At 47.1% G+C, this 25,003-nt stretch overlaps 1 protein-coding gene across 1 annotated transcript in view; it reads right to left on the bottom strand.

Moving 5' to 3' along the window:
- MATN2 (matrilin 2) overlaps positions 1-25,003 on the bottom strand; it is a 164,618-nt gene that overhangs the window by 4,477 nt on the left and 135,138 nt on the right. The window contains exons 10-15 of the mRNA XM_010863562.1: positions 24,889-25,003; positions 12,936-13,058; positions 11,635-11,757; positions 8,996-9,118; positions 3,781-4,194; positions 705-857 (exon numbers count right to left, since the gene is read on the bottom strand). The exon at positions 24,889-25,003 is cut by the window's right edge and continues 7 nt beyond it. Coding sequence (XP_010861864.1) covers positions 705-857; positions 3,781-4,194; positions 8,996-9,118; positions 11,635-11,757; positions 12,936-13,058; positions 24,889-25,003 — 1,051 coding nt within the window. The remainder of the gene's footprint in view (positions 1-704; positions 858-3,780; positions 4,195-8,995; positions 9,119-11,634; positions 11,758-12,935; positions 13,059-24,888) is intronic.

The raw sequence follows: 25,003 nt of genomic DNA on the forward strand, positions 1-25,003 counted from the left end.
TCTGACACGACTGAGCGACTTCACTTTCACTTTTCACTTTCATGCATTGGAGAAGGAAATGGCAACCCACTCCAGTGTTCTCGCCTGGAGAATCCCAGGGACGGGGGAGCCTGATGGGCTGCCGTCTATGGGGTTGCACAGAGTCAGACACGACTGAAGCGACTTAGCAGCAGCAGCATAGTATCTTGAGAGTCCCTTGGACAGCAAGGAGTTCAAACCAGTCAACCCTAAAGGAAATAATCCTGAATATTCATTGGAAGGACTGATGCTGAAGCTCCAATACTTTGGCCACCTGCTGCAAAGAGCTAACTCATTGCAAAAGACCCTGATGCTGGGAAAGATGAAGGCGGGAGAAGGGGATGACAGATGGTGAAATGGTTGGATGGCATCACCAACTCAATGGACATGAGTGAGCAAACTCCAGGAGATGGTAAAGGACAAGGAAGCCTGGCATGCTGCCGTCCATGGGGTCACAAAGAGTCGGACACGACTGAGTGACTAATACTTTCATTTTCTATGTGAGCTATTATTGTCTTCTCTCTCCCCTATTCTACGTTTTGTGCTTACTGTTTCCAGACAGCACTGGGCCCTGCCCACAAGGGAGGCACTTTTTTGAGCACTTTGAAGGAACGGATTAAGAATTTCTCATTCAAGGGTTCACGCTGCTGTTTGCTAAGGTCTCTCCTAGACGTAACCTGCAGTACCTTCACAGATGCCTTTCTTCAGTTTATCACTGATCTCGCCCATTGTGCTGAAGTCTTCTGCATAGAAGAGATGCTTTTCTGTGGGCTCAGAGGCAATCTCTTGTAGCTCTTCCTCAATGGCTTTCCCTACCCCCACAGCATACATAGTTATACCTGAGGTACAAAGCAAATGAAGAACAGGGTAGTTACACAGACACAGAAAACAAATGTAGGGTTACCAAAGGGGAAGGGATAACGTAGAAGCTTGGGTATATAGCAGATATACACATTACTATATATCTTGTATAATGGGGAAGAATCTGAAGACACTGAACATAGTTCCTTGTGCTATACAGTAGGAGCTTATTGTCTACTTTATATATACATACGTGGCTCAGACGGTAAAGCATCTGCCCACAATGCGGGAGACCCGGGTTCGATCCCTGGGTTAGGAAAATCCCCTGGAGAAGGAAATGGCAACCCACTCCAGTACTCTTGCCTGGAAAATTCCATGGACAGAGGAGCCTGGTAGGCTACAGTCCCTGGGGCCGCAAAGAGTCAGACACGACTGAGCGACTTCACTTCACTTCACGTATATAAAATATGTGTGTATTATCTGAATCACTTTGCTGTACACCTGAAACTAATACACGTTGTAAGCCAACTTTAAAAAAAAAAAAAAAAAAGAACACAGTAGTGAGAGTTGTGTTCCCAGCATCTGGAAGTTGTGTGTTCTGCACTCAGAGCCAGCTGGATATTAATAACTGGTGGGATGTGAGGCATCCGTGTCAGCCTCCCTTTCTTTTCCACCATTTTTATTTTGGCCTTGTGAGCAAAAGGCAGTGACCCCAGAGAGGAAGGGGGGCCACTGAGGAGAGGTTGGGGAACCTGACCACCGACCTGCGCAGCTCCGGACAAGGTCATTCGCAAATCTTCAACTTTCCCCTGAATTAGTCTTGTGGGTAAGGAAAAAAAGAACACTATCTCATGGCTTACTAAATAAGAATCTCTTCTGGGAGAATTCTTAAGAAACAGGTCAGTTTATGACCTTGTAACCTAGTTTCTACTTGTCAAAGGTACAGATAGTAACCTTAAGTGACCTGCAGCCAAATGAAACTATTCTGCCCACTCATCTTGGGAGGATAAAGCCTTGTAAGAAGGTGCTAAGCTGAAAAGGAGAATCTGCAGACCACTGGAAATTCCCTAAGTAAAAAAAAAAAAAAAGAAGAACAAACACAAGTATCAACTTTAGATTTCAACAGGCATATGAGATTGTTCCAAAAGTTTTTTATAAAAACAATTAATCATTAGATTCCCTTCTCCAATATCCTCTTCATTTGAAAATTAAACATTAATAAGAACTTAAGTTCTGCTTGATTTTCAACACTTCTCAGCAGATATTGTACTCTGGCTAATTCATTAAACTAGATTTTTTTAAAAATAGACATAAAAATGGCTCTTTAAGTCAAAGGGCAAGAATTGTGCCTCATTCTAAAGTCTCTGTAAGGTCAACAGCCAAGTTCAGCATAATTGTTTGAGAGCCCAGTGACTTTACACACAGTCTCCTAAAAAGGATAACTACTATTTTAAGATTGTGTTCATTATACATAGGAGTAACTAAGTTAATCAGAGGAAGTCACTTCAGATAAGTCTTGTTGATTCAAGAACCAAGCATATATGTTTCTCCCACCACCCGCCTTTGGAGGATTTGTGGAAATTTGAGTGGGGGAGAGAGTAAGGCAGGTTGGCTTCCATAAGATAGATAAGAGGACTAACCACTGTCTTTGGAGACAAGGTGTTGCCCCAGTACATTCTAAGAATACAGGCTAGAGGGGTTGGTGGGTTTGACAAGAGCTCAGCTAAGCTAGTCCAGAAGCAGGGAAACCAGGTGTGAGCAGCCAGTTTTACAATCTGCCCAGCTGATTCAGGCAGGACACTTCTGGGGGCTCAGAAAAAAAAGAATAAAGAGTGAAATAAGCAATATCAGTGAAGTGGCCCCCTTCACTAAGACGGTGACTGAAGGGTGACGTGAACCAGCCCTTCTGTGAGGAGGAACGGAGCTCGCCAGCGGCACGTTAGCACTTTGATCCTTTGTTCCTTCACTCAGCAAGGATTAATCACACAAGTATTATATTCCAGGCCTGACGGAGGCACTGAGTCCATCAAGTTGGTGCACACACTTTCCCCCTCATAGGAGCTACTGAAGCAATGTGCTCTCAACAAGTTCTTAAAGAAAGCAGCGTTCAAACAAACTGCTTCACGACCCCCAGGTCTTCCCATCTTCCCAAGGAATCCAGACACTTTCCCTCAAGCTGTCTACCAACCGTCCTAGCTTTGGGGTTTCCTTTTGCCAAGAGCCATATTCCTCTGCCACATTTGACATCTATAGTCAAACCTCAAAAGCAACATAGTCAAACATCTAAAGCAACTTAAAGTCCCCCCTGCATTATACATGGAGTCAGACAAACCTCAAAGAGGCTAAGCTTTACCAAGCAACAGAGTTTAAGAGTCATGATCTCATCTGACATTTTGATTTTCTCAAAAGCTCACTTTTGCCTCCTGCAAACACAAGACCATTCACTGTCTTAAGGCTACTGCACTCCCAGTATGCTCACTGGTAGCGTTGCTTAAAAAAAAAGGTATATTACTCCAATAAAAATTTTAAAAATTAAAAAAATATATTGGTAAGAGCTCCTCCTACTAGGAATCTATTTTTATCAGTTCTTCAGGTGATTCTAAAACAACCAGACCAGTGTCTGGGAAGTATTGTTTATTTTTCTGGTTAAACAGCACATGTAGGATTGAGTCTCTGTTCTGGAGGTCACAGCCTGGCTGGTAAATCATCACAGGAGATGATTACTCAGGTGTGACCTGTATGCAGACCCCCTTACAGTCCACAAGACTTTGGCATCCCTGTGGGGTCCCTTTAACGCCACTAGGTGGCAGCTTAGTAAAGGTGTGTAACCGCGGTGACAGGAAGCCATTCTGTCCCCTCAAGGAATCTCACTCCCATGCTCCCCCACCCCAATGTGAACACCAAGCGAGTTTAAGAAACCTGAACCTGAGTGGGGTAAGACACACCCCCATCCCACGTTACCACTGGCCTGGGCTTTACTGGCCCACTCGGAGACGTCGTCCTGAGCCCGTCCGTCCGTGAAGACGATGGCCACTCTGGGCACCCGTGCGGAGAGAGGCCGGGCCCCTTCTACTTGGGTAAAACTTCTCTCAAACATATGTTTCAGGGCCAGCCCGGTCATAGAGCCCTTGCCCATGTATTTCATGTGGGCCACGGCTTTTTTCATGTCTTTGGCCGAGCTGAAGTTTCTCAGGGTAAACTCTGTGCGGACCAGCGTGGAATACTGGAGCAGCCCTACTCGAGCAGCTTTGGGAGAAATCGCCAAGGAATCTATAATTCCAGTGACAAACTGCTTCACAATCTCAAAATTATCTTCTCCAAGGCTCTTGGACCCATCAATCACAAAAACCAAGTCAACTGGGCCTTCAGTGCATCCTACAGGAATAAAAGGAAAGTTGTAATGGTTAAATGATTAAAAAAATCATTATACACAAGAAGAGAGGAAAATTATACTTCCACTGGAGGCATAACTATTTTGGAGAGCTACCTTTATTCTTTAGACAGTAACACAGGATAGACAGAAAGTGTCGGGGGAGTCACAAACAACCATAATGTTCACAATTGCCTTTATGTGTGGCTTGTCAAATTGTTAAAAATAGTATTTTCCACAAGCAAAAACACATGGCAGATATACGAATTGAAACCCACACTCTACCCCGGATCACCAGGAGTCAGGCCTCAGAGGGACTGTCTGTAGAGTACCCTGCAGGGCCTGATACCCCCAAAAGATTCCAAAAACTTTACTCCAGGAGAGTGACATCACTCCAGTGCTGGCGTCTCACACACAATAGACTTGGAGATTCTTCCAGTTCAGCTCAGTCATCTCGATCTTCTAGGGAGATTTCCTCGTAGCCCAGCTTGTGTTCGTTACTCTCTGTGTAGCCTTCACACTACTAATCTGGTCAACAAAAATTGTTATTGAGCTGCTGCTTTGTGTAAGGCAGGCAGTGCGGCAGGACTGCAAGTGACCCAGGCAGAGTCCCACTCCGTGTTGTTCACAGTCCAGTGTGTTCTGGGCATCGTTCCACACCGTACAGCAGCCGGCTAGCTGAGTGTCAGCTTCCTCCTCTAGTCCACCAGTTCCTGCTCAGCAGGAGCCATTTCTCATTAATTTCTGTACTTACAATACCTGGCACACAATAGTTGTTCAATAAATGCTTGTTGAGAAAATACACGAAGGAGGAGGTATCCATTCGGTAGTACAACCACTAAGTACCCTCTTCACCGGTTTTTTTTTTTTTTTGGCCCTGTTGCACAGGCTGAGGGATCCTACCCACCCGCCCAGTGACCGAAGCCAGGCCCTTGGCAGTGACAGCAGGAGTCCCAACCACTGGACCGCCAGGGCCCCATCATTGACCTTTTGAAGTTTTAAAATGAATTATCACTGTGAATTCTTTACCTACATGGACGTTTTCCAGGCACCTCAGATGGCTGACAGTAAAAGCTTTATGCAAATATGTTAGCAAGCTGGGTATAGAGAGATTTTTTTTGTTATTTAGGGCTGCATAAGAAAAATTTACAGATCCCAAATGGATGATCTCATTTCAAACAGTCTGCAGTATGCAATATAACATTCTCTTTTACATATCAAGGCAGCTGTCTAATACTTGAAAGTGAAGCACAGCAATATTAGGAAGTAAAGACACACACATGCAAAAATATGTCTATTCTTGGCTTGACTAACATGCTAAAATAATTGTATATGTGTGTTGGAAGAGTTGGGTTCCTGTCTTTCCCCTTTTAAGCGCTTGTCCTCATTACTCAACCTATTGACCTCTTGTTAGTGAAAGAGGAAATGGCCAATTCAGAACTTCATTTACATTCATAGCCTGAATCTCAGGCAGTGTGCACCTGGCTCTCTAGCAGATTTCAGAAATAGTGGAATAATTTTTCAGCAGCGAATCTATTTTCTCTTTTCCCTCATATATTATTTTCTTAGAGAATAAAACGAACACCTGCAGCCTCCCTGCAGGGAGCGGAGCAGACGACTTCAGCAGGAGACAAGAATCTTAGATGGAGCGGAACAGCACCAGGGCGGGAGGTGCCCTATTCTCACTTTAATGACAGCCCAGCTTGCTGGCTACCTATTTGCAGGAAGGTCACTCAGCTTTCCTTGGATGTTTTCTTTTGGTAGTTGAGTCAGTGAGACTGGAGCAGAGCTGTGATTTGCCTTCTGAGCTTAATTTTCACAGAGTTTCAGAAACTCGGGTTTGGACAAGACCTTTAAAGGTCACTGGTCCAGCCCCCCTGTTGCTCACATCTTTACTGTATCTCTATAGCCATTCACTCAGCCTGGGCCTGAACACCTCTTCTGATAGGGAACTCACCGCCTTACCACGGAAGCCCCGTCTGCTCACAGCTCTGCGGTGAGGATGACAGTAGCTATCATTTGTCAGGCACTGAGACACGGTGCCAGCACTGGGCTAAACACCTGTAAACACACCATGCCATATATTTCTCATGACGATTCTGTAAGGTGTTATCCTGATATCATAGGAAGAAACTGAGACTCAAGAGCAGTTAAATAATTTCTCCAAGGTCACATGAATGTAGGAATAGTGGGTTCAAATTCATGAAAATCCCTAAGATCAAAGCTCATGATCTTAACTAATTAATCACACAGTTTCTCTGAGATAAGGGGTCTTTGTCCCTGTACCAAGCTGTGGCTTTTCTCCAATGTCCTTTCTTTCCCCAGGGTTTAGGGGATGCCCTATAAATAATGGATGAGGTGACTGTCACTTTGGTATTTGAAAGGTACCTCAAGTCTTTTTTTTCTACATAGATCCCCAGTTTCTTCCTTTATTTTTCGCTTGACATCATACTGAACTTCCTCACCATGATACTTTCTAGATTTTGTCTCTATCCTTTATCTTTCATTTTTTTTTCTAAAAAATATTACAAATGGAACAAAGTTCAAACACTACAAAGGTTATCTATATCTATATCTCTCTATGTAAACCTCTATAACAATACCTATCTTCAGAGAGAGAGAGTTTGTTAGAGGGAGCCTTTTGCAAAATACATCAATGGTAGCACTATAAAAACCACTCGATACCATGCTTTTTTCATTTAAAATATCTTGAGGATATATTTAGAGCTGCTTCATTCCTTTTTTTAATATTTATTTATTTATTCTTGGCTGTACCGGGTCTTTGTTGCGGCTGGTTGGAGCTCTTCTTTGTTGCGGTGCTCGGGGCTTCTCATTTCAGTGGCTTCTCTTATTGCTGAGCACAGGCTCTAGGTGCTTGGGCTTCAGCAGTTGCAGCAAGTGGGCTCAGCAGCTGTGATGCAGGGCCTGGTTGCCCTGCAGCATGTAGAATCCTACTGGACCAGGGATCGAACCCGTAAACCCTGCATTGGCAGGTGGATCCTTACCCATCGGACCACCAGGGAAGTTTTGCTTCATTCCTTTTACCAGCTGTATAGTATTCTAATGTACAGATGCACCATGATTTATTTAATCAGCATCATATAAACAGGCACTTATTTCCCATTTTTGCTCTACAAATAACACTGTACAAAATATTCCCTCATATGTGGCTTTGTGAAGACATGCACTTCTCTGCGGCATAAACTCCTAGAACTGGAACTGCCCTCCTTTATTTTCTTGTGAGTTTGTTTTTATTTTTATTGGGCTCTGGGGGATGGTTGGGAAATAACTCTGCAAGTTATGCCCCACTAGGGAAATAACTCTGCAAGTTACGCCCCACTAGGGAAATGCCCATTCTGTTTTTCCTGGGATAGCTTTCAGAGCGTTTTCTTTCTCTTGGAGCTACCGCGCCTGCTGGCAGCAGCGTCTTCAGGTTCACTGTGGGGTGGCTTCCCCTTGGAAAATAATTTTTCCTCTTTTTTCTCAGGGACCCTCTTGTTTCCTGACTCTTTCAGGTCACTAACTGGTTCCTCTTTGGGGAAAGATTTCTTCCACTTGGAAAGACTTCCACTGCTGTCTCTTCAAGATCACTACTAACCAGCTCCTTCTTGGAAAAAGGTTTCCTTTTCTTGGGTTTGGAGAAGAAGACAGACGGGTTTTCCATTTCATCTTCCTGAGGCGCCTTCTGGGGCTTTTGCTTCCCTTTGGGTCTTTCACTTGTCTCCTCACACTCCTCACACTGCTTTTTTCTGGTGATGCCAGGGCAATGGCAGCCAGTCTTTTCTGTCTTCAAGCGTTTCTTCTCCTGTTTCTCCCGCTTTCTAGGAATCTCATCAGCTGCTTCCTCTGCCTGAACCACTGTCTCCTCCACGACATCCAGATTCTTTTGTGGAATCTCTCCAGTCTCAGAGAAGGACAGCCACTCCCCAACTTGTTTTCAAAGCTCCTCCCCAAATACACTGGGAGTGGGGGTTACCTCAGAGAAGCAACCAGTTCCTGAGGCAGTCCCGCATTTGTTTGCCAGGTATTGGGAGCTGGGAGCTTCGGCCTTTGTTCTTGGCAGCTGCTCGGCATACTTTGGGGTGTTACCCCCTGTCTTCAGAGCTCTGGAAACATGGTCCATTTGCTGGGCCAGGGAATCACTCAGACACCAGGACCAGTGTCCTGGTTTAAAAAAATTTTTTAAATATTTTTTATTAAAAAAAATTAAAAAAACATTTATTTTTAAAATATTTTTAAAAATTAAAATATTTGCCAAACTGCCCTCCTAAAAGTTGTACCAATTCAGACACCTAGTGATAAATTTACAATTCCCTATTACAACATACCTTTGCTAACATAAGGAATCATCGAACTTACTGAACTCTGATAACTAAAAGGTAAAAAATGTATTGTAGCTTTAATCTCTTATTACACATGTTCCTTTTTCTTTTATGTTTCATGTCATGTTTAGAAAGTTCTCTACCCTGAGATTATAAAATACCTCTCTCAAGGCTTTTTCTGCCACTTTAGAGATACTATTTTTTAAGTTTAAGAACACAAGTCTTACCTCCCTCATTCCCGATATTCTTATTCAGCTAGGATCACTCTGGCCTCTCAGCTGACAGTGAACTTACTGTCAACTGAAACCAAAAGTGTTTTCACAGGTGCAGTTAAGCTCTCTTCCCCATTCTGTATCTACGCATACACATTTATATCTATGGTAGAAGCAGAGGTGAGGGATTTTACTTCCTGCAAATACTCCAAAAAAACAATTGCTCCCAAACCAAATTAAAGCAAAAACAAACCCCAGTTCAGATTACTTACTTTTGCACCGTCTTCCATCCTCAGCTAGAATAAATCCCTTTGAGCATTTGCAGATGTAGGAATTGCCACGGTTAACACAAATGTGTTCACAGCCATGGTGGGTCGATTTGCAGACATCCTTCCCTGAGGGTTATATAGGAAGTGAAGCAACCCCATCAGAGTAGAAACGAGCTGGATTGAACAGTCATGTCAGGACAGATCATGGAAATAAACCATTAAAACTTCATTCAAACCTCCTCTATAACATCCCCCTTTCAGTCTAATACTCAGGAGAGGGCATGGTAAAGGAAATCTCCTCTTAGAAAGCTCTAGTTTCCACGAAACTGAATGGTAAGCTGGGTGATCAGGTGTCCTGGATTTAATAATTTTTAGAATTGTTCAATGTACTTTGAGGTTTGATTTTCCCACCCTTCTGATTTTTCCCCATAGACATCCCAGTTTCAATTGTCTAATGTACAGTTCTCATGTGTGAGGCACTTCAGACTCTTCACAGTAGCGACAGCTCTTTAATCTTCACAGCATCCTGTGGAGAGAGGAGGGCAGGGATAGTCACGCCCAATGGATACATGAAGAAGCAAAGTTTGATACAAGGTCATACAGCCACTGGGCGACATGTCTGAGTCAGGAAGTGTCCTGAGTGGTCCTCCTCCACAGCATGAAAGTGTTCTGTTCTCTGCTTCCTTCCTGTCTTTAGCTCCCTAAGAAGCTTCCTGCAAAACTGCAATCAGTGACTACAGATCCCTCTGGAAGGATTTGATTTAGCAATCAAATTTCAGAGGAAGAAGTTGAGCCTTGTGTACCAGTTGTACAAGCTCAACCTATTGAGCAAAAAGCGTGTTGAGTGTGGAAATGATGCACACGTGCATTCCATGCTTACAAAAACAGAAGCATGAATGAACGGCTCAGGCAAACATAATGGCAGAACTGTAGCCATGGTCTCCGCAGAAGGACAGCGCCGCGTGAAGGCAAAACACAGCCTTGCGTAGGGCGCCCCGCAGAGGCAGCCCATGGACCCACGGGCATCCCAGAAATCGGTCCTGCAAACAGAACTTCCTGCTAAAGGCAGAAAAGCCCCTCCTCCTGGAGGAATAATGAGGAGTGAGTTCTCCTTTACCCCTCAGTGTTGACCTGTGGAAGCCCCAAGTTATCTCAGCAATCTGTGATGTTCAGTTCAGTTCAGTCTCATGTCCAACTCTGTGACCCCATGAACTGCAGCACGCCAGGCCTCCCTGTCCATCACCAACTCCCGGAGTCCACCCAAACCCATGTCCATTGAGTCAGTGATGCCATCCAACCATCTCATCCTCTGTCATCCCCTTCTCCTCCTGCCCTCAATCTTTCCCAGCATCAGGCTCTTTTCAAATGAGTCACCTCTTCGCATCAGGTGGCCAAAGTATTGGAGTTTCAGCTTCAACATCAGTCCTTCCTATGGACACCCAGGACTGATCTTTAGGATGGACTAGTTGGATCTCCTTGCAGTCCAAGGGACTCTCAAGAGTCTTGTCCAACACCACAGTTCAAAAGCATCAATTCCCCCAAATCAACCTCCACCGCAGATGAGTTTTTTTTCTTTTTTTAAACTAAAGAAGGGCCATCCTGCCCACTGGAGCAGAGTATCACAAAAACAAGTAGACCACGTCAAGACCCCCCGAAAATAGGGGTTAACACCTCAAAATCTCACAGGGGGTGGAATCCTGACCCCATGCTCATCTCCTGCCCACTTCACTGAGCTCACGTGTCCCCATCTCTCCTTCTCAGGGCTGTGATGGTTCATTTTATGAGTCACTTTGGCTAGGTTACGGCACCTGGTTGTTGCATAAAACACTGGTTTAAATGTTGCTATGAAGGTACTTCTTTAGATAAGATAATATTTAAATCATGAGCCTTTGAGTAAAGCAGAATATCCTCCATAGTATGGGTGGGCCCTATTTTGAAGACCTTTAGAGAAAAAAAGACTGAATTTCCCCCAAAGAAGAGGGAATTCTGCTTCGAGACTGCCTTCAGATTGGAGCTGCAATATCAGCTCTTCCCTGGGTCCCCAACAGATTCCTTATCTATCTACCTATTGATCTATCATCTATCCACAAACACACATACACACACACATACGTGCACACACACACACACACATTTTATTGGTTCTCCGGAGAACCCTGAGCAATATACCTTATAAGAAAGCTCTTATAATCTGTTCTGAGTGACCCACAGAAGTAAATGTTAATGGATAATCCAGACCCCCCCAAAAAACCCCTTCATCCCTTCTCTCACCTTCTGCCCTTACTTACAAGGTTTTCCAAGAAGAAAAAGCTCTACAACTATGCTTTGACCCTCACCGCGATTGCTGACCCAGATTCTAATCCTTTCCAATGGCTAGCCAGGCACTCTGCTAGGCTCTGCGCATCCATACAACTCCTGTGGAAAGGGGCTACAACTGGGAGAAAGTGAAAGCAACGAAGAGCCTGACGACTCAGGACCCTGGGTGAGAAGTTCCTGAAGCACTGAGGGTCCAGTGTACTGATCACAAGCACAACAGTTGCAGAGCATCCAAGGCAGGGACTTACAATAGCGACACTGACTATAACAGAAAACTTCCAACGTTAAAAGAAACTCTCTAACTGTCCTGAGTCGAAGCGACTTACTTCTGCAGCGTTTCCCGTCCTCGGCCAGCCGGAATCCCTCCATGCACTTGCAGACGTACGACTCCCCAGCGCTCACACAAGCGTGCTCACAGCCGTGGTCCACTGCTTGGCAGACATCTTTCCCTGAGGACAGCAAAGTTAAAAATTTCACCACCGTCAGTTTTCCCTGGGCTTCACCTGGGAGGATCCATCCTTCTCAGCCCCTGGACTCCAGGGCCATCTGAGCTCAGCAGCTCTACTTCGGGTTCACTCTCTGAGCTTCCTCCCTGTCACAGCCACCGCCATCCACCAGCACCTACTTCAGTGTCTCGTAAAAACGCAGTCCATCACGGGCCTTCTGCAGGAATTGGTATGATTACTTAGGGCATTAAACCTCATTTGGACTGGTGATGCTGAAATCTAGTTTTGAGTTTTTCCTGACAACATGACTTTGGAGAATCACTTAACCTCTTGCAGGCTTCCCTTTCCTTTATGAAAAATGAGAGTAATACTTCCAGGTACCCATCTTTTCTTCAAATGCATCAATATGAGATTCTCTTAGTAAAGAGAGCTTTGAGAAGCTTGAGAAGATGACAAGGGCAGGAATCATTTGCTCAGGGTTACCCACTCCCCTTTGACTTGACAGAGACGTGTCTTGGCCCTATGGAAGAGACCTTGCTTTCTGAGATGTAAGAATGGCCTCATCAAAAGAGTGTCTCTAAGAGGGATTTGTGTCACCAGAAACAATAGCAACAATATTGTTAAAGAAGCAGAGGATCAGGGAAGTTAGGCTGCTTGCCTAGCTAATAAATGGCAGCGCTAGAAGCTGAGAGAATCTGGATTTCAGGCTGGACATCCTTCCAGTAGAGCACACTGCTTCTTGTCACCGGGCGTATCACCTTCAGTTGTGGCTCTGGCTTTGACTTTTGTCACTTGTTCATTGGTTTGTTTTCTTTTTAATAGTCTTTCTTTTTTTTTTAGGACAGTTCTAGATCTACAGAAAATTGAGAAGACAGTACACAGATCCCCTGTAAACCGCATACCCACATTCCCCTAGTATCAACATCTTACAGTAGTGTGATACGCTTGTTAGGATGAATGGACCGATACTGATACAGTAATATCAAAGCCCATAGTTGATTTACATTTCCTTAGTTTTCAACCTGAAGTCAGTTTTTTTTCCTGATCTATGAGCCCACATTACATTTACTGGTCTTGTGGCAATGGTTTTTGAGAGTAACTGATTTACACAGAGATCAGGCTGGTGGATTTCAGGCAGAGATCAGACATAATAATGGGAACCCACTCCAATAAGAGCTTACTTCTGCAGGTCTTCCCATCTCCACGGAGTATATACCCTTCAAAGCATCGGCACACAAAAGAGTCTCCACTGCTTATACACGAATGTTCACAACCATGCTTGCCCAGAGCACAAGCGTCCAGTTCTGAGAATCCAAGTGGAAACAGACACAAAAGAAGGAAATGATTCATACATTAGTCACGTATTTAATCTTTTAAGGTATTTTAGACACCTTAAATGAAAACAGTACTTTATCCTACAGGGTACATTTCAAAATAGAAAGCATGTCTATGAGCAAAATGTCTTAATATATAAAAAGCACATAAAATAAAATAATACTATCATCTCTGTAGGAAAAATGAACAAAAGACACGGAAGACAAATTACAAAAGGAGAGATAGAAATGGCCTATAAATATTAGAAAATAAGTTCCACATCATTGGTCATCATGTAACCATAATGTCAGATTATCAGATAACCATGATTATCTGCACATCTGCTTATGTATGCATGTATGTGTCCTACTTTGGTCATCCCTCCATCCATTCATTCATTCATTCATTTGTTCCCTGATCTGTGGAATATTTCGTGAGTCCCCTCTCTCTGAGTCAGGCACTCTTCCAGTCTCTGGGGACGTAACAATGAGTAAAACCAAGTTTCTGCTTTTGTGAAGCTTACATGTGGTGGCAGGGGCGGAAGGAAAGAGGGGCAAGACAGACAGACAAATGTGTATGTCAGGAGAAGGTGCTACAGAGAAAAGCAGGATGAGGGTGATGGAGAGGGTCTGCTGATTTGGAGTGTGCAGAGGGCTTATTATTTTCCATGCCATGTCAGAGAAGGTGACACTAAGCAGAGCCCTGGAGAAAGAGACGAGTGAATGCGTGGTGTTTGAAAAGGATGACACCCAAGGAAGTACAGCATCTGCAAACAGGGGCAGGAGCGGGTCGGGAGGTTTCAGGAAAGGCAAGGAGATCAGGGGACCGGGCAGGCGATGAGCCAGGACAGACTTCGTGGGAGTCACACGCAGTGGCTGCATCTAAGTCAGAAGGGGTCACTGGAGGGTTCTGAACAGTGTGGGGGGGGGTGACATGAACTGACTTTTTTCTTAAAGGACCACTGTGCACAGAACGGGCCACGGGTAAGGCTGGAGCAGGGAGAGTGGGAAGAGAGCCACTGCCTGACCTCTCAGACAGGCGGGTGAGAGGGTCAGACTGAGGCTGGCCTTTGAAGGCAGAGCCTGCAAGCTTTGCTGAGGGGTTAATATAAAGAGTCCATCTTCACATGGATATGACAGAAGACTCACGGGTGACCTGAGGTCCTAGGGCTGAGCGACTGAAGAATGGCGTTGCCATAGACGGGGCTGGGCAGCTTCTGTGACAGCAGGCTGTAAAAACCAGGCTGATATGCTAAAGCCTGATACTGAGGACAGATGGGAAGGGACTTTTTCTAAGAACCAAACAGAATTCTGAGAGTCAACGCTATCATTTCAGATGGAGCGGAATTTCTATAGTGGCTTTGAAGTGAGGTTTTAAAATGAATGCGCATAATCACTTTTATAGCCAGGCACAGACCATACACTTTTTTCTAAGGCATTTTTGCAGTATTTTTCTTGGAGGGGAGTCTTGAGAACGACCCTATGGGTTAATTAAAGCAGCTGTTGTTATTCTCATTTACCAGCCAGGGAAACTATGCTTTGGGAAGGTTAATGGCTTGCCAACATCAGTTGCTAATAAGTGACAGCACCAGATTAAAAATGTAATCTTCTGATAATAAATCCCATGTTTTCCCCAGCTACACTGCGTTGCTATACTCTAAGCTTCCAAACACGAAGGGTATTTTGTCTTCGTTTGGGCAGAAGGGCCGCCAAAATCTGAACAGTGGGAAAGCGTTGTATCAACTGAAATTATAACTGCAGACGAGAGTCAAAGCAGAGCTGGCCCTTGCTCTTTGCTCAGAACATGACTTACTTCTCCAGGCACAATATAGACTCATTATTGATGCAGAACATTTCTCGATGGCTTGGGGTAATCCCTCACGTAGTGTTGAGTGGAAATACAATTGAGTGATCCATAATACAGACAGCCGACTGGCTGTGGAGGTGAGCGGTTTTTTTTCCTCACCATGAATTTATATTAAGAATACTCCATTTTCCAATGTAATAAAATAGCTATAACTCTTTCAGGTCAGCCTTGTCAAGCCATACTGCAGACAGGCCCCCTGAACACGCCCCTTCTTTCTGGAGCATCCCCCATGCCCTGTCCTGTCCCTGTAGCTTCATCTCAGGCTGAAGTTTTGAAGAGTGACTGAGTCTTTCCACAAGGATCCTGAAAAGACATTGGCCCCCAGGCTCTTGCAGGACGAGTCTGTACTTGGCAGAGGGGCACTGCTTTCCTCTATGGGGAGCCTGCTGAGCCTGAAAGCACTGTTCTCAGGGGGCATCCTCACCATTGGCTGCAGACGATCCTGGGAGCTCCCAGCCCAGCTTCTGAGCTCTCCTGGGCTTTTGTACTAATAGCTGTTTGGAAATTTTGTTGTGTGCATGCTTTAAAAGCATGTAGGGAATTTGGGTTTTTAAACTTTCCCTTCTTACCCGCTCAGGGCATCTGATCAAGAGAAGAGAGCAATGGTTCTCAATCTCAGGGGAACATCAGTCACCTGCAGAGATTATTTGAAAGGCAAAATGGGCCCATGATTCAAAATTCAAACATACTAAGGGGAGACGTCCCCTTTGGAGGGGGTATCTGGCAGTATCTGCCTAAAGTACAAAATGTACCTTTGACCTGGCAGCTTCACTTCTGGGATCCTCTCCTGCAGATACCCTGGCACCGTATGAAGAGATATACTTTCAAGTAATTCACAGCAGCATCGTTTGTAATAATGAAAAGTGGGAAACAACCCAGATGTCCACGACTACTCAGGAGACAAGCTGAACAAATGTTCTACACAATGAGATGCTGTGCTTAGTCGCTCAGTCGTGTTTGACTCTTTGTGACCCCATGGACTATACAGTCCATGAAATTCTCCAGCCCAGAATACTGGAGTGGGTAGCCGTTCCCTTCTCCAAGGGATCCTACCAACCCGGGGGTCAAACCCAGGTCTCCGGCATTGCAGGCGGATTCTTTACCAGCTGAGCCACCAGGGAAGCCCCAAAGAAACAGGAAAGGAATGGAAATAAAATGGAATGTTAGCTATCCATTGCGGAGAAGGCAACGGCAACCCACTCCAGTACTCTTGCCTGGCAAGTCCCATGGACGGAGGAGCCTGGTAGGCTGTGGTCCATGGGGTTGCTAGGAGTCGGACACGACTAAGCGACTTCACTTTCACTTTTCATTTTCATGCATTGGAGAAGGAAATGGCAACCCACTCCAGTGTTCTTGCCTGGAGAATCCCAGGGATGGGGGAGCCTGGTGGGCTGCCGTCTATGGGGTCGCACAGAGTCAGACACAACTGAAGCGACTCAGCAGCAGCAGCTGCAGCTATCCATTGCTGCAAAACAAGGTATGCCAACACTTAGCAGCTTAAGGCAACATGTGTGATGTCACACAGTGTCTGAGGGTCTGGAAGCCAGCAGGGGCTCGGCTGGGAGGTTCTGGCTCAGAGTGTCTCGTGAGGCTGCAGAGCTGGTCCCCTGGGGGCTGCATTGATCCCAAGGCTCCGCTGGAGCTGGAGGATCTGCTTCTGAGCTCACTGGTGTGTGCACTGGCCTCAGTTCCTCCCTGGAGGATGACGGAAGGCTTCAGTTCCTCAACATGTGGGCCTCTCCACTGGGCTGCTCCCAATACGGCTTCCCTTAGAGTGAAGCCAACATGACTTCAAGAAGCCAGAGAGAGCTCCCAGAAAGCAGCCACAGTGTTTCTGACAACTTCACTGGAGAAGGGACACAGCACCGTTATTTCCACAGCTGTCGGTCACGCAGGCGGACGGTGAAGGAGGGAAGGAATACATGTGTGTGAATCCAGGAGGGGCTGCCCTGGATGGGCACCAGTTACCTGGGAACTGGAGGGAGGCAGGCAGGGGGATGGAAGGATGGGCAAGAGTGCGAGCCAAACTCCTTAATGCACGTCTTTTCGTACTGTTTTGATTTTTAAACTATGTATACCTTTTACCCATTCTAAAAATAAAATCAAATTTAAACAGACAAAAAAATCTTATAAAAGTACTCTTCTCTCTCACCTTTGACACCCTGCGTCATTATTTTTTAAAGGTAGCACCGTGATTAATTTAACCAGTTTCTTTTTGGAAAGGCACTGAGGTGGTTCCTAGGCTTTGCTATTACAATTGTTACCGCAGGGGATACTCATATGCCTGTAGTTTTGCATACAATGGGAAAGCAAGTCCGAAAGATAAACATCTAGAAGTAGGATTGCCTCACTAAAGGGTAGGAACATTTAGCCCCGGATAAATATTTTTCAAATTGTCCTGCAAGGAGGTTGCATCAATCAACGTAAGATAATCTCTATTTCGGGAGGTCCAGGGTGCTGCCTGGACTTTCGGATGTTTTAAAAAGCCCCACGGATGACACCAACAAACTGCCTGAAGTGAGATGCCAGCGCCGGACCTAGAACTTAGGTTCAGAGACCTTCCCAAGTGTCCAGAGAGGTGATACCGCTCCTCCATCATCATGAACCACCTGCCATCATCTTTCTCCCGGGCTGTTACTCCATCTACCAACTAGGTCTTCACAAACCTACTTCACCCCCTCCAGCCCACTCTCCTGGACTCAGCTGGAGTCCTCTTCTAAAGCGTGCATGCAGACATCCTTCCCTCCATCTGCCTGACACCCTTAAGTGCTTCCTGAGAGTCTGGCTAGGACTCATTGGTGAGGTTCGCAGGAACCTGCCCGCTGCCTCATCTCAGCCACGCTCCCCCCAGCTCTGAGTACTTTCTTTCAGCACCTCAGGACCAAGCCAGAAAGTGAAAGTGGCTCAGTCGTATTCGACTCTTTGCAACCTCCATGGACTATAGAGTCCATGGAATTCTCCAGGCCAGAATACTGGAGTGGGAAGCTTTTCCCTTCCTCCAGGGGATCTTCCTAACCCAGGGATCAAACCCAGGTCTCCTGCACTGCAGGCAGATTCTTTACCAGCTGAGCTATAGGAAACCCCAGCATCACAGCTATCACCAAACACTTACTGGTTGCTCTGGACCTATGCCTGCCTCCTCACTGGACCACGCTCACACGGGCTCTGACCTCCAGGGGACCACGGGCTGCACCTGCCCTCCTCTCCTGGATCTCCCAGCTCCGAACTTAATGCCTGGCCCCCACAGCAGGTCCTCAGCAAATGCCTGCTGAGTTAAAGGAAACATTTCCTCAGCTTTCTACTCTGAAAACCAAGGATCACGAGAGTTTTAAATGAGAACCCACGCCATGTGGATGGTGACGGTCAGCTGGGCTCCCCTTTCTCTCCCTCCTTCCAGCCTTGCAGAGTGCGATTCGCATTTGTTCAGCAAAACGTCCAGTTTCTGCACATCAGGGACATTCCTGTCACTCATAATTAAAGAACCACAAATGGTAAATTAGAGAAGGCCAAAGTTGTGCTGCAGCTAACTCCCCGACCACAGGCTTTCAGCTGCCTTTCAGTCACCAAGTCTGGAAACCAGCTTGGAATCAGCATCTCTGCCGAGCTAAGGTTACTCCCTGCTGGGAAAGCATGTCAGTGGTTCCCTAACAGGCAAAGAGAGCCAACATCCCTGACTCACGATTACGGGGGGCCTTCAGCCTGGGGAGAATGGTGGGCACTCCGACAAGAGTTCATTCATTCAGTGAGTGTTTATGGAACCCTTACTCTGCCAGCCTCTACCCTCATTCTCGGGCTAGAAGGGACCTTGGGGATGAACTGATCCAACACCTTCCTTTAAAGTCACAGAAACTGAAGGACACAGAGTGGGTGTGACTTTCCCAAGGCCCCTTACCCTGCAAAGATGATTAGTCTCAGCCGTGCTGGGGGCAAAGGTGTGATTAGATCACAGGTCTGTCGCCTCCGTGGTCCCCGGTCCAGGGGTCATCCTCGCCCAGCAAACTCATCAGAGGCTGCTCAGATAGGCTGATAGATTCTCAGAAGGCAAACTAAAACAGTTTTCTCAAGGGAAGCCAAACCTCCAAATAGCATAATGAACTCTAAGTGCTGCACTGGTCTGTCTCAGTGGCTCCTCCAGGCTCACATCTCTCCAGTCTCCCTCTCAATTCAGCACTCGGTACTTACTACTAAGTACTCAGTACTCTCAGCTTCTTTCAGTTCACTCTCTGGACCCTGGCTGGCATGTTCTATTTCCTGTGCTTAGGAAGACCACGCCCTCCATTTTAGCCCTTTGGGGCCGCTCTAACAAAACACTTCAGACTGAGTAGCTTATAAACAACAGAAATATATTGCTCACAGTTCTGGAGGCTGGAAGTCTGAGGTCAGGATGCCAGCAAGGTTGGGCAAGAGCCCTCTTCTAGGTCACAGACTTCTTGTATCCTTACATGGCAGAAGAAACTGGATAGTTCTGTGGGCAGGGATCTCATTCATACGGGCTCCATCCTCACGACCTAATCACCTCCTAACGGCCTTGCCTCCTAACACCATCACCTTCCATGGTTAGGCTTTCAACATATAAATTTGCGGGGGGGGGCGGGGCGCAAATATTCAGTCCATAACACCTTCCATCTCTGCATAGCTCCCTCCATCAGTCTCTAAAGGTCAGATCAAACACCTCTTTCTCAGGAAGACTTCCTCTGGACCAGGTGAGGGTCCCCCTGCCAGATGCCCCGTGACACCTCTCCTACCCTCATGATGACTCTCATCACACAGAATGGAAGATCCATCCTTAATATCCTTCTTCCCTGAGAAATTTTAAACTCTCTCAGGGCAGAAACTGAACTTGCATCAACCCCACAGTGGCCCAGGGTCAGCACAAGATGACCAGCACAACACAGGTCCACAGGAAGTGCCTGTAGGGGCTGAGCAGCAATGAACCAGAAGTACCTAGACTCGAATCCAGAGACGAAAGTGGACAGACGGAACCACCACTTCATGTGATGTGGCTGTAGGGACTTAGCAGAGATCTCAGGATGCAGGAATGAAACATTTCCCCTTTAGAGAAGGATCCTCTTTTAAAAAAAAAAAATATGTCAGAAGGCAGGTCTACATATTAATTAAAGCCTTATCATGACGGGGGTCTGCGATTAAGACGAGCAGACGCTTCAGGACGTAGCACAGGTTTTAGGGCCTGAGTCTCACAGCCCCACACACTGATACAGTCTGTTCCTCACATCTGGATTCCACATCTGGTGACTCACGCACGGGCTGTGGTGCAGCAATCATGGGGTAATGTGTTCCGAGGACTCGCACCTCTGTGGTGATGACAGACAGCAATCCTGTGTCTGGGGCTCCACGTAGGAGGTTATTAAACCCAACCCCAACCCCAGAGGGAGAAAGCCACAGTGGCCGCCTGCCAAGAGGGTGACCAAGGCTGAGAGACAGAATTACACCATTTGCTGGCATTTTTAAAAATAATAAATCTAGCAGCAGCCATTCATTTGCTAACTCTTTGTAGGTTTTTTTTTTCTCAGACAAACCAGAAGCAGCTCAACTGAGACATATTTTTAGAGGTCACCCTGGGTAAGAGATTCTGAAGTCAGGGGACCCCAGTCTTAGCCCTGACTCTGTCGTCAACCCCCAGGGTCAGCTTGGGGGGCATCAGTTTTCTCCCCAGGCCACAAAAGAAAGAAAAGATCTCTAAGTTTCCTTCTGTTCCTTTCTATCTCTAATGTGAATACACGAGGGTAAAGGGTACAGTGGTCTTTTCTCTCCAGTCTCTGTGATGGACTGAATTGTGTTCTCCTCAAATTCTGAGTTGAAGCCCAAGCCCTCAATGTGCTGGTATTTGGATGTGGGGCCTTTGGGAGGTGATTAGGGTTAGATGAGGTTATGAGCGTGGGACCCCCATGATGGGATTAGTGCCCTTCTAAAAAGAGACTACAAGAGAGCGTATTCTCTACGTGTGTGTCTGTGTATCTGTGTGTGATGGGAGGACACAGCAGGAAGGCAGACATCTGCAAGCTCAGAGGAGGGTTCTTACCAGAGCTGACCATACTGGCGCCTTAATCTTGGATGTCCAGCCTCCAGAACTGCAAGACAATTACATTTCTGCTGCTAAGGCACCAAGCATGCAGGATTTCTTGATGACTGCCTGAATACAATAACACACTGCTCTTGTCTTGCTCAGGGTTGCTTCGTCCTGCAAAGTCAGTCTGGGAGGCATCAGGTAGGAAAAAGCCTTTGCCCACCCACCTCTGGTGGCCAGTGTAGGAGTATCCCCAGCTGAAATTCCCAGTGCTCTATGCTTGTCACTCAGATCTGCATCAGCACCCGCCACATGCTAGAGGAAGGTAGTGCCCGGGCTCCTGAGCCTGACTCCTCCCAGGCAGTCTCCACAAGGAGGGCAGGCCAGGCCTACCAGGAGTGGGTCTTCAGGCAGCAAAGCAGGACGCTACCTCAGCCCTCTCCTAGTGTGGGGCCGTCTAACAGTGGGAAGTAAGATTTCAACAACAGTACCTTCAGGTTTATGGCATTGCACAAGTTCCCCAAGCACTTCAGTGACTGTCTTTCCCTGTGCCACAAAGTGACCCTGAGAAAGAGGCAGAAATGATCATTCCCAGTTTACAGGTGAACAGTTAGACGCAGGCAAGAGACCTGAGAAATGTGGGTTTGGTCCCTGGGTCAGGAAGATCCCCTGGAGGAGGACATGGCAATCCACTCCAGTATTCTTGCCTGGAAAATCCCAAGGACAGAGGAGCCTGGCGGGCTATGATCCAGAGGGTCACAGAGTCAGACACGACTTTAGCAACTTAGCATGCATGTAGTCAGATCCAGAGAGGTCAGTTCCTCCCAAGATTTAAACCCAATCTTTGGGCTCTTAGTTTAGTGTTCTTTCTACTCTGCCATGCTGATTCTAGATCTGTGCACATATGGCCACAGGGAAGGGTCCTGATGGGGTCTCACTGCAGTGGGTGGAGCAGAGCTGCTCCCAGCAGGCCAGGAGGGCAGGAAGTTCCCCATGGAGGTGATGCTGGCCCTGGGCTGGGTTTCTGCCAGCAGAGGTGGGATATGGAGATTGTCCTAAGTGGAGACAGGCTGGGCTGGAGGTTCAGGCCCTGCTCAGAGAAGAGGGGAGTTGCCTCCTTTGAAGAACCGGAGGGAACAGGGAAGAAGACCTGGGTGGGGCTCAGGAGGTGGAGGAAGGTGTTCTCTGCCACCTGCCAAGTCAAGGGCCACTGAAGCATGCGGAACAGAAGATGGACCCTGTGCCAGGTGCCACAGGATGAAAACACAGGTGGTCTCTGCCCGTTCACTCAACATGCATTGAACTTTATGGAGCATTTCCTGTGGGCAAGGCCTGGAACTCAGTCTCTGAGTAAGACCGGGTCTCTAACCCCCAGAAGCTCACAGGCCTGTGGGCTGTGTGCTCCGCGCACATTTAGACTAGAGAGTCTTTCCTGATGCTGAGATGCGCAGTTTATTTCAGAAATTTCCAGGAGGTAGAGACGGGAGGAGTCCTCTCAGCTGCAGCTTGCAGAACAGATCCCCTGATTTCCCTCCCCACCTCAACCCCCTTCAGGGTTGTGGAACAACCCTCCAAGGGGTGATCGCAGCTTAGGGGTCAGGGGACCAAGAGGAAGGGAGGGTGGGCGTCACTCCAGAGGCCAGAGAGCCCAAGGTGCCTGCAGGGGTGTGAGAATAAGTGTCCATTCCTTCCAGGGCCCTGGGAAACTGCACCTGCTCTTTGTGCTTCAGAGAACCTTCCAGAAAGTGAGCAGAGTGTTCTTCAGGCCACCTGCTATCAAGGTGGTAAGTGGAGGCTGCCTTTATGAAGGGCCAAGGACACCCTCATCTGCTGAGCAGGCCTGGCTGAACTCCAGCGGGCTCCCCACCCACAGCCCAGCATGATTTACAAAAAAGATGCAGTCAGGGTGTCAGGCTCTTTGTGATCTGGGACGGAGCTGGGAAACACACCTTCCCAACCCCCGTTTACTATGGCCACACTGAAAACACAGCGCATTACTGCAGAACAGGGCAGCTAGACAGAATCAACCCGGGGCAGACACAGGCTTCAAATAGGGGACAAGCTCAACAGATATGTGTCAGATGGCGGGTAAAATGCATCTCTTACAAATACCACCATTGCCTGTGTGTGTGCTCAGTCATGTCCGACTCTGCAACCCCATGGACTACAGCCCTCCAGGCTCCTCTGTCCATGGGATTTCCCAGGCAAGGGTGTTAGAGTGGGTTACCATTTCCTTTACTAACTGAGCTATCAGGGGGCCCTGACTTCCCTGGTGGCTCTGATGGTAAAGTGTCTGCCTACAGTGTGGGAGACCCGGGTTTGATCCCTGGGCTGGGAAGATCCCCTGGAGAAGGAAATGGCAACCCACTTCAGTACTCTTGCCTATAAAATCCCATGGACGGAGGAGCCTGGTAGGCTATGGTCCATGGGGCTGCAAAGAGTTGAACACAACTGAGTGACTTCACTTTCTTTCACCATTTCCTACTACAACCATTGCCTGAGAATAGGATAACTCTAACTCATCTGATCATCTCATGTAGACACACCATATATAATAAACAAATACATATCAAAATTCACTTCTAATGTCATTGTTGCACATTTACTCAAATGGATAATATCACTGTATCATCAGTTACAAGCCCTATAAATGAGAAAATGGACATTTGAAAGTGTCAGTGGCCATAACAGATGCGGCTGGAAGGAGGGAGTGGGACACGCAATTGTAAGGAGGAGGGGTAGCATTTGTTTGGAAGGGTCATGAAAATTTCTTAGACATCCTGCGATTATCTTATAGTCAGTTCTTGGTTATCACAGCAATGGGGAGGTCCAAAGAAATGCATGGATAATCTAAGATGATTAGAATTAAAATAAATCCGTTAAAAAGCAGGCTTCTGGCTTTGGCATGCAGTCAAATGTACATGCAATTGGACACACCCACTCTCTTTCTGCACCCTGATGTCCAGCCCCTCCCTGTGCTGGCCAGGACAGCCGGGCAGGCAGCCACAAGCAAGCCATAAAACTCAAGACTCCATCCCAAATGGGGGAAACCTTTTCTCACAGCCGGCGGAGTTAGAGAGGCACACCCAGCTATGCAATCAGGGCACCTGCCCAAGTGAACAGATGACATAAAAAGGTGGACATGTTAGGTTGTGACCACAGTAGTATCAGTGGTCAGGGAACCTGGTCCTACAACTGGAAAGACTAGCAGGACCCGCAAGGTACATGGCAATCCTGTTCCTCCACTTCTGACCCCTTCTCTCGAAATGACCATTTTTAAGTCTTTATCTTGGTCCACTTGGAAACAGGACTGCAGGGCAGAAAACATAGCCTCCTTGAGTGAAGAGGAGGACATCTGGGAGCTTTTTTTAAAAAGTAATGGAGACAGGAATTGGGACCAGCTGCCGGGAAATATGTCCCCAGGAAACCTCACTGCCAACCTCGCCCCCCCCCCCGAATCTGCTGCCAAATTATCAGGATTGGGGGAGGGGACGGGGTTCTCAGGAGCCTCCCCTTCTCGCAGAACTGACTTTGGAGTCACAAGAGTCCAGAGTCTGAACCCACCCCATAACAGCTGGTCACTTTAGGCTTTTCACTTAGTCTGAAGGTGAGGATTCCACTGAGGTTGCGGCCCAGAGAAAGCACGCGTTTAGCGTGCAGCGCCGCCGGAAGTCCGCAGTCAGGAAGGCATCTACTTCACTATAACTCATGCCCGCTCCGAAATGACCACAGGCCAGACCGGAAGAGGCAGAAGCTGTCTTGGGGCAGGAAAGCGGCAGCCACCAGGGCTGACATCGCTGGGAGGGGGCTTTCGCACACGTTCAGCCACGAACCCGGGGGCGCAGACCCACCCGTGGTCACTGTCCTCGGCACACCCCACCCACGATCGCCCGTGCCGCGCCCCCCTCGTCCGACGTCACAACACTCACTGGCACAGGTCTTGCCGTCACTGCGGAGCACGTGTCCCTCGGGACACTCGCAGACGAAGGATCTGTCCGTGTTGACGCAGGAGTACTCGCAACCGTGGCGGCTCAGCAAGCAGTA

Source organism: Bison bison, unplaced genomic scaffold, assembly GCF_000754665.1.
Source record: "Bison bison bison isolate TAMUID 2011002044 unplaced genomic scaffold, Bison_UMD1.0 scf7180017864491, whole genome shotgun sequence".
In the NCBI taxonomy this organism is placed as follows: domain Eukaryota; kingdom Metazoa; phylum Chordata; class Mammalia; order Artiodactyla; family Bovidae; genus Bison; species Bison bison.